General features: G+C 51.6%; 1 protein-coding gene across 10 annotated transcripts; it reads right to left on the bottom strand.

Annotated features, from left to right (window-relative positions):
- Positions 1 to 1,669: 1,669 nt before the first annotated feature.
- Positions 1,670 to 9,351, bottom strand: RINL (Ras and Rab interactor like). Of its 10 annotated transcripts, none has more exons than XM_032613481.1 (12): positions 9,001 to 9,351; positions 7,968 to 8,059; positions 7,609 to 7,768; positions 6,207 to 6,309; positions 5,175 to 5,247; positions 5,027 to 5,091; positions 4,608 to 4,757; positions 4,124 to 4,522; positions 3,402 to 3,719; positions 3,010 to 3,141; positions 2,695 to 2,858; positions 1,670 to 2,612 (listed from the first exon to the last, which is right to left on the bottom strand). In XM_032613481.1, the coding sequence occupies exons 2-12, from the start codon at positions 8,018 to 8,020 to the stop codon at positions 2,550 to 2,552; spliced, it is 1,680 nt and encodes a 559-aa protein (XP_032469372.1). In that variant the 5' UTR covers positions 8,021 to 8,059; positions 9,001 to 9,351; the 3' UTR covers positions 1,670 to 2,549. The 10 variants fall into 10 exon arrangements, with proteins under 10 accessions (XP_032469372.1, XP_032469373.1, XP_032469376.1 ...); XM_032613482.1 differs by having other exon boundaries at positions 9,112 to 9,351; XM_032613485.1 differs by having other exon boundaries at positions 7,609 to 7,752; positions 9,112 to 9,130.
- Between the last annotated feature and the right edge of the window lie 61 nt (positions 9,352 to 9,412).

Here is a 9,412-nt window from a genome sequence, read left to right as displayed (position 1 = left end):
TGCCTCTTCCAGCTTCTGGAAAGTGTTCCTTGGCTTGTGGCCACATCACTCCAATCTGCAAGGCCAACATTTTCAGATCTCTCTCTGCTCTGCCTTTATAGTGCCTTCTCCTGTTTGTGTCAAGTCTTCCTTTGCCTTCCTTTTTTTTTTTTTTTTTTTTGCGGTACGCGGGCCTCTCACTGTTGTGGCCTCTCCCGTTGCGGAGCACAGGCTCTGGACGCGCAGGCTCAGCAGCCATGGCTCACAGGCCCAGCCGCTCCACAGCATGTGGGATCTTCCCAGATCGGGGCACGAACCCATGTCCCCTGCATTGGCAGGCGGACTTTCAACTACGGCGCCACCAGGGAAGCCCTGCCTTCCTTTTATGAGGACACATGTGGTTGCATTTAGAGCCCCCCTCAATATTCCAGGATAATCCCTCCATTTTAATCCTTAATTTGGGACTTCCCTGGCGGTCCAGTGGATAGGACCCAGCGCTTTCACTGTCGTGGGCCCAGGTTCAATCCCTGGTCTGGGAGCTAAGATCCCGCAAGCCTCAGGGCGTGGGAAAAAAAAAATCCTTAATTTGATAACATCTGCAAAGACCCCTTTCCAAATAAGGTAACATTCATGGATTCCAGAGATTAGGACAGGGATATCTTTGCGGGGAGCCATTTTCAGCCTACCACAGAAAATGTGTTCATTGAATCATTCAGCAAGTATTTATTGAACACCTACTGTGTGCCAGGCATTTGTCTAGGCACTGAGGATACAGCTATGAACAGAACAGAGATCCATAGCCTCTTGGAGCTGACGTCCTAAGGCTATACTCACTGTCTAAAAATGGTAGCTACAGGCCCTGAGTGGCTATCGAGCACTTGAGATGTGCTGCAGTGTAAAACACACTGGACCTTGAAGATTTAGGATACACACAAAAAGAATGTTAAATATCTCAATAATTCAAAAATATTGATTACATGTTGAAGTGATATAATGGGTTAAATCGGATATGTTATTAAAGTTAAATTCACTCGTTTCTTTTTATTTTTAAACGTAGCTATGAGAGTATTTAGAATTACATGTGTAGCTTGTATTCTGTTTCTATTGGACAGCACTGTCCTAAGGGGAGGGAGAAGATTGTGGACAATTAACACAGTAAATAAGTATATTATATGGAATGATTGGAAGTGAAAGCTTCTATGGAAAAAAGAAGATCAGGGTAGGGGAGTGTTTCCTATGGCTGCTGTAACAAATTACCACAAACTTAGTGGCTTAAAAACACACCCATTTATTACCTATTGCAGTTCTAAAGGTCAGATGTCCAAAATATGTCTTAGGGTCTAAAATCAAAGGCTGAACTTGAGTGGACCTAGAGATTATCATATTAAGTGAAGCAAGTTAGACAGAGAAAGACAAATGTCATGTGGTATCACTTATATGTGGAATCGCCCCCCAAAAGAAAGATACAAATGAACTTATTTACAAAACAGAAACAGACTCACAGACATAGAAAACAAACAAATGGTTATCAAAAGGTATAGCAGAGGTAGGGAGGGAGGGAGAGATAAATTAGGAGTTTGGGATTAATATATACACACTACTATACATAAAATAGGTAAACAACAAGGACCTACTGTATAGCACAGGGAACTATACTCAATATCTTGTAATAACCTATAATGGAAAGGAATCTGAAAAATAATATATATATACATAACTGAATCACTTTGCTGTACACTTGAAACTAACACAACATTGTAAATTAACTATACTTTAATTAAAAAAAAACAAAATCAAAAGCTGAGTTCCTTTTGGAGGTTCCAGGGGAAAATCCATTCCTTGACTTTTTCAGCTTCTAGAGGATGCCTACATTGTTTGGCTCCTGGACACATCACTCTGACCTCTGCTTGCATCATCATATCTCTTCCTCTGACTCTGACCCCACTGCCTCCCTCTAATAAGGACCCTGGGGATTACATCGGGCCCACCTGAATCCAGGGTAATCTTCCCATCGCAAGACCCTTAATTTTTTTTTTTTTTTTTGGTCGCACCCCACAGTATGCGGAACTTCCCCCACCAGGGATCGAACCCGCAGCCCCCACAGTGGAAGCGCAGAGCCTTAACCTCTGGACCACCAGAGAAGTCCAAGATCCTTAATTTAATCACATCTGTAAAGTCCCTTTTACCACTTAAGGTAACATATTCACAGAGTATGGAGATTAGGAGGTGAACCTCTTGGGGGGGCATTATTCTGTTTATCACAGAGAGGGTCAAGCCAGAGAAGCTGTGGTTTTAGACGGGGGTGTCTGGAAGAGAGCCTCACTGAGAAGGTGACATCTGCCTAAAGACCTGAAGGAAGGGAGGGAAGGAGCAGTGTGGATATCTGGGAATGGCATTCCAGGAAGCAGGGACAGCCAATGCAAAGGCTCAGAGGTCTTCCCTCAGACCCGTTTCCTTTTCCTGGGAGCCCCTCCTTCGTGCTGCCTCTAGTCTAAACTACAGGGGTCAGAAGTTGGTGCTGCCCTAGGTGCCTCCCGAATCTTGCTTGCGGAGCAGAAGGGTTTGAGACTCTAATCATCACTGGCCTCTTGCACAATCTCTATTGCCCATGGTTCCTCAAAGGGCAGCTTGGCCTGAGGGGAGAGGCAGGAGCCTGGGTCAGAAAGGCAACAGATCCAGCCCTCCCCTCCACCCGCAGTCCAGAGGGGCGATCACCTGGGCTTCGGTGGGGCTCTGTCTATGCAGCGTCCGCCTGCGGTGCCACTGGCGCAGGGAGGCCCGGGCCTCAGAGCTGAGCCCCTGGGGCGCGCGGCCCGTGTCGGGCTGATAGTGGGCAATGTGGTACAGGGCCCCAAACCACGTGGTCAGGTAGTACCCGGCTAGGGGCAAGAAGGGGAGGTCAGCGCAGCCCTCTCAGGTTCCCTGGCCGCCTGCAGGCTCCCTGCAGGTTGCCCGCCTTCCCTCCCGCTGCAGGCGGGCGGCCTAGGGCGCCCCCTCTTGGGTCCCGGCGTTCTGGGGCTGGGGCGTCACCCTCTCCCCGTAGCTCGTCCGGATCCAAGAGCTCCATGAGAAACTCCACGTCGAGCTGAGTCTCCCCAATGTTCGGACTCCAAATTAGTTCCTCTGTTAGCGCTGGCAGGAAGGCGTCGGCCCCCAGGGGCTCTAGGGGAGCCGGAGGACAGGCTCTGGGGTGGACGGGGCGTGCAGGCACCTTCCATCCGATCCCCAGGACCGCAAGTGCTGGCTGCCCTTCCACTTTGCCGGGCATGCAAACGCCCCTTACTAGATTCCCGCGGCCCGCGTAGACGCCTCCTGCTAGAGCATGCCATCTTCCCCTCGACGGGTGCACGGGAGCCTCCTACCTGGCTCCCGTAACCCTCAAGCCACTCCACATTCTGGTAGACTCAAGACTCCTCCTTTACCTTGGTTTTCGTCCCGAGCCAGGCCCTCGTAGACGTCACTGCACACCGCCAGCAGGAGCGACACCTTGCGGCGTGGGGCGCAGGCTGAGTGGAGGCGCGCCAGGCGCGCGTGGATGCGGCTTCGCAGGGCGGGGACGGGGCCCCGCCTCTCATGCCCCGCCCCCTGAGCTCCCGGAGGCCCCGCCTCCGCCCGCAGGGCTATCTGTCGCCGCCGCAGTTGCCGCAGAGCTGGGGCGCGGAGCGTGCGGAGTCGAGTCCACAGGGCCGGCTTCAGAGGCGCCAGCACCGCCCGGCACAGGGCCGCCTCCACCGCGGGGCCTGCAGGGGTTGAGATGGGTGAAGGAAGGATCGCCAGGCTGACCCACGCCTACCCTCTCTCTCCAGCGACCCACCCTCGCCAACCGTAACACCTTCCTAGCCTGTGGCCACCCACTTGTGTAGACTTAGGTGTGAGCACGTGTGGAAGAAGGAGCCTGGGTGTGAACGAGCGCGTAGGAGAGAGAGTATGGCTGTCACACGTGTGTGAGATGGAGCAGTGGTGAACAGAATAGGTATTACTACATGTAGGAAAGGGCGTGTGAGTAGAAAAGGAAACAGGTGTGCACACAGATGGAGAGAAGGAAGTTGGGTGTGAACACCTATGTAGGGCCAAGAGATGGCAAACGTGAACCTGTGCGGGTTGGGAGAGTGGCCGTAAGTTCCCTCTCAGCCCTCCTCATTACCTAGATCCTCGTCCTTCTGGGGGGCCCCGGGAGCCCTGCTCTCAAAGACAGCCCTGACATCGGGGTCCTTTGCTAAGTGATCTTGGAGGTCAGCAAGGAGGTGCCGCATATCCTGAAGCAGCTCTGTGGCCAGGTCCCCAGGCCTGTGGGGACCTTCAGCCTCTGAGGTGAGGCGCACCCGAAAGCCCCGGAACTGCCTGGCCACGTAGCTGCTCCGGGCCCTGGCTAGAGCCCGGATGTGACGCGTGAGCGCATCCTCAGCTCCCTCTTCTTCATCTTTGTAGTCATCCTCCTTCTTCTCTTCCACCAGGCTGGCCAGAGCTGGCCTAGGATGGTGTACTTCTGGGCTGAGTGGGCCTTCCACCCAGGAGACCTGGTGAGGGGCTGGGTTCCTGGGGGCTGATGGGGAGAGAGGGTTGAGTTCCACAAAACAGTGGCGGCAGCTCCTTCATCCCTCAGGGGCCCGGGGCCCTGCTCATCTAACCTGGACCATGTCTCTCTGCAGTCTCTGGAGTTGTCTCTGGGGGCGTCTGCTCCATCTCCCACTCTCTGTGGGTCTCCAGGTAGAGCTTGTTCACCACAAAGAACACCCTCCCTGAGGTGTTGAGTTGGATGCTGCCAATCTGCAGGGGATCTGGGGGCCAGCAGAAGTGAGGTGTCCCAGGTGTCCAAGGGGCCAGCCTTGGAGACTTAGTGTCCAGCTTCGTTACTGGAAGAACTGAGGCTTGGTCCCTGGCACCTCCTCATTCAGACCCAGGAGTCGAGCACACCCCCCCCCCCACCTTTCTCAAACCCCAGCCTTATCTTCCCTCGAACCCTGTAGTTTGGTCCCTCAAGTACCATCCTCCTGGGCTAAGGAGGTGGAAAGGTGGCCTCTTCCTCCATTAGAGAATCATGCCTCACCTGTGTTTTGGTCTCCAGGCCCTAGAGTGGGAGGGGGCAAGAGCAGTGTTCTGGGCAAAACATCCCTGAGAAAAAATGAGGAGTCACAGTATGGGTGAGGTATCATAGGGAAGGATCCCCCTTAGCCCTTTTGAAAGGTGACCTGTACCTGCTGGCTGATAGGAAGGCCAGGAGATGGGGCAGGTCTGACATGCAGAGGTTAGAGGACTCCAGAGACACACCTGGGGGGGAGAGGGCAAGGAGGAACAAGTTAGAAAACTTGAGGGGTAGCAGCCTTCTTTTCCCTGGGACTCTCTCTTCCCCAGTCCTGCAGGTCCCCCAAGAACCTTCAGAACAAGGAAATTTCTACCCTTGCAGTCCCTATCTTTTCCTGTGACTTTAGGCTTGCGTTCCACTTATGCCACCAAATAGGATTCATTCATTAGAAAAATATTTATTGAGCACCTATTCATTTTCAGGCACTGGGGATACAGTTTTCAAAAGGCAGATACATTCTCTGTCTTCCTGTAGTTTACCTTTTAGGGGAGGGAGACAAAAATGAATGAGTAAACAAATAAAGATAAGTGTATAATGTATTGAGTGCTATGAATGAAATGGAGTGATTGAAAGTGACCAGGGCTCTCATTAGCTGTGGTGGTCAAGGAAGATTACATTTCTACAGAGGCCTAAATGATGGAGACTAAACTAACTATTCAAGGAAGGGCATTCATGCAGGAAAAACAAATACAAAGGCCCTGAAGTTGGGACACATTTAGCATGCTCAAGAAACAGAGAAAACAGTGTGTCTAGAGTAGAAAGAATGAAGGGCTGTAGATGGAGAGGTGGGCAGGAGCTAATCATTCATCACCTTATAGGCCATGATGGGCTGTAAGGAGTTTAATGTTTATCTAAAGGTGTTGCATGTCCTTTGCAGGGTTTAGGGCAGGAATGTATAACATCTGATCGATGTTTGAAAATATCACTCTGGCTGCCGTGTTCAGAATGGAAGAAAAGGGTGGGAGCAGGAAGACCAGAGAGGAGGCTACTGAAATTGTCTGGGCAAGAGGCGATGGTGGCTAGGATTAGGGTGATGGAGGTAGAGAGCATTGGGGAGATTCAGGAGATATTTTAGAATTAAAACTGACCAATCTTGGTGATAAATTTGCTGTGGACTGCAAACTTGGGGGTATAGGCTCCTCACCTCCAGGAAGCTTCAGGATCTGGTAGGTGTTGATTTCCCCTGGTGAAGGTCCTGTCCTCAACACAAGGACCTGTCTGGGATCATGTCCTATGACCAGGAAACTCTGGGGGAATGGAGGCAAAGTTCAGCTTGAAGAGGATTTGTGCCTGCCTAGCATCCATTGCCCTTATTTTGGGTTCCACACCTCAAATTTCCTTCAGAAAACTCTCTACTCCACTCTCTACTCTAGGTCCTGTGGGTGACTAACTCTCCATCAAGCCCTAGGGGTGGGTCCATGACCTGACCTAGCCAATAGGATTGACAGTGTTCTCTGACCACTGTGATTGGTTCAGAGATGGGCACGTGCACCAAGCTCAGCCAATGGAAATCTTCCACAGGATTTTTGCTGGATCTCTTTGGAAAGAGGCCTCTTTTTACACTGAGGTTACTAAGCTGGCGAGATGTGGCCCTGAGCTGGGGCCAGCCATCTCTCTAACTACAAAGAGAAAGCCTCCCTGAGGAGGAAACTGTGGTATACCTGTTAGTTGCTTTATCCAGATCTATTCCCTATTCCTTGCAGAACTCCAGCTTTATTCAGGGCATTAATAGGCCCAGCCATAGAAGATGGATAATGATCGATGTAGGCAGTGGTTCTCACCTCTGTATAACTCCCAGGTGAGCTTTTAAAAATGTTGCTACCTGGGCCTTATCCGTATATTCTGAATCAATTGTGAAGGCTTTTGTTTTTCCTAGTAAAAGAAAACAATGCAACTGGTGCCTCCTTTCTTCCTTCCTCCTGCCTGGAATGCACACATGTGCTTGAGTCTGGGGCAGCCACTGGATGACCATGAGGGAAGTCCAGGAGAATTGCAGAGAAGATGGCCCTGATGTCACCCGAGGAGCAGAACTGGAGCCTGCAGCTACCTTTCTGGTTATGTTAGAAAGATAAATCCCTATTTATCTAAGCTATTATAGAACAAGTGTTTACTTGCATCCCCAAATATTTAGAATTCCCTGCAGTTTAAAGCAAAGCCAAGGGAATTCCCTGGCGGTCCAGTGGTTAGGATTCTGCGCTTTCACTGCTGAGGGCCCAGGTTCAACGCCTGGCCAGGGAACTAAGACCCTACAAGCCTTGTGGCAAAACAAAAACAAACAAAAAAAAGGGAAAAACAGAAAAACAAAAAACAAAGCCAAGAAGTGGAATGAAGAGAAATGTATACATTGTCTGATGTTCAGGATCCAGACATTCCTGAAATTACTTTTACTTCTGGGCTTTTCAGTCATTTGAATCAATAAGCAGCCTTTCAGTTTGCCTGGTCTGTGTTGTGGTTGTCACTAGCAACCAGCAGGGTCCGAACTGATTCAGAGTGTCATGGGGAGGGTCGGGGAGGGTCAGAGAGGGTCCCCGGCTGTGAGCACTTACCCCTGGTGGCCACAGCTCCAGAAGGGCTTTTGCATCCTGGGCATCCAGCTCTGGGATCTGCCACACCCCCCATGTCCTCTGAAGGCGAAGGAGTGGCTCTGGGGTCCCAAGGACTCTTAAGGGGGTCTCACCTGCTCCATTCGCCTGTGATGGGATTCGTCTGGGACATGCAGGGACCAGGAGACCAGGGGACAGAGGAAGGCAGTTGGACACTGAGAGGGGGTCAAAGGTACAGGAAGGGGAAGCCCAGGGGCAAAGGGTCAGAGATAGGGTTCTGGGTCCTGTGGCAGGTGGGAACTGGATGGAATGGGCTTCTGAATCCAGGGGCAGGAGTTGGAGACAGCCCCAGCAGCCCTCACCTCTCCCCATCGGTGGAGCCTGCTGAGGCCTTGTCCTCTGGCTGTGCCATCATCCTCAGGATGCAGAAGGCCAGTGAGCCATGGTCTGGCCTCTGGCAGGGAGGAAGACAAGTCTATTTACAACCCACATGGCAGAGACCTTGACCAATCAGAATGGACCTGAGACCCGTTGCTGTGCCAGGTATTAATTCTTTATTTGCTGGATGGTGGGGCGATCTGGGGATCCCAGGAGTCTTGAGTCTTGACGTAGTGGGGGAGGAAGATGACTCAAACTGATAGCTATTTACAAAGCGGTAGGGTAATATTTCAGATTATAACATCCAGTGCAGCCTTATGAATGTGGACCAGCTAACTAACAACCTTGTCAAAATACAGTGCCCGGAAAAGGGCTCTGCCCACAGCAGGCACTCCGTAACTGTGACGAATGTTATACCACATTTCCTCTCCCTCCCTTCCCAGACCACAGAGGAGCCCTCAAATATTTTCTCCCAACATTTTATTATGAGAGATTTAAAACATTCAGAAAAGCTGAAATAATTTTACAGGGAACATCCACATACCTGCTACCTAGATTTTACTATTATTCTTTTTGCTTTATCACACATCTGTCCCTCTATCCATCGGACCCCAACCCTTCTAACCAGGGTTAGAGTTCTACAGTGGGTTATCAGTTAAGGTGGGCATTCTAAAATATTTTCCCTGCAGCAGTCCCAGGAGAAGGAGTCCTAGGTCCATCCACGCATCCATCCATCCATCCGTGCACCCATACATCCAACAAATATTTATTGAGTACAGGCCCAGAGTAGGGTAAAAGGGTGCCTGAGGAAAAGGGTGATGGGCAGAATAGGCCCCTGCTCCCAGGGGCTTCCATTCTTCTTGGGGTGGGTATAGGGGATGGAAAATAAACAGCTGAACAAATCAATCAGCCCACTGACCAGAAGCCCAGGGTATTAGGAAGTGGGGGACAGAGAGCAGGTGCCCTGGCCAGGGGAGAGCGGTCAGGAGGGGTGGGGGGAGGGAGACAGATGCTTGCCTGGGTGGTGCTGGGCAGAATGGGACGGCGGCAGCTGCCTGAGACCTCAGGGAGGCAGTGGGTCAGTGGGGGGGTGATGATGCCAGCTGCTCAGTCCCTGGGGACCCCTACCTGTTCTCCGAGGGGAGGCCTGGAGTAGCAGGAAGTGAAAGTGTTCCTCGCAGAGAGAGGAAGCTGAGTGGGCAGGGGGAAGAGGCGGGGCTGGGGGTATTTGAAATCGACCCTCCTCCCTCTTTCCGGGGGCTCAGGCCTTAGGTGACTGGGCTCTGGAGGAAGGGACCCTGGCAGTCTGGGAGTCCAGGGGTAAGAACCATGAGGCTCCCACGGCCCCAGGAGTCCCCTCTCGGCACCCTTCGGCACCCTTCACTCTTTCTCATAAGAGCCTGTGGATGTTCTTGTTTCCTTAGGGGCC

The sequence above is a fragment of the Phocoena sinus genome, chromosome 19 (genome assembly GCF_008692025.1).
Source record: "Phocoena sinus isolate mPhoSin1 chromosome 19, mPhoSin1.pri, whole genome shotgun sequence".
Lineage (NCBI taxonomy): Eukaryota > Metazoa > Chordata > Mammalia > Artiodactyla > Phocoenidae > Phocoena > Phocoena sinus.
Note: the sequence above shows the minus strand (reverse complement) of the source record. Positions and strands in the feature narration are given on the sequence as shown.

Excerpts from the sequence above, each read along its gene's own strand:
- RINL (XM_032613480.1), bottom strand. The coding sequence starts at position 7,977 with ATGGGGAGAGGTGAGGGCTGCTGGGGCTGTCTCCAACTCCTGCCCCTG. Across the intron at positions 4,758-5,026 it reads GCCTGGAGACCAAAACACAG|ATCCCCTGCAGATTGGCAGC; the intron begins GTGAGGCATGAT and ends GCTGGCCCCCAG. Across the intron at positions 2,613-2,694 it reads AGAGCCCCACCGAAGCCCAG|GCCAAGCTGCCCTTTGAGGA; the intron begins GTGATCGCCCCT and ends CTCTCCCCTCAG.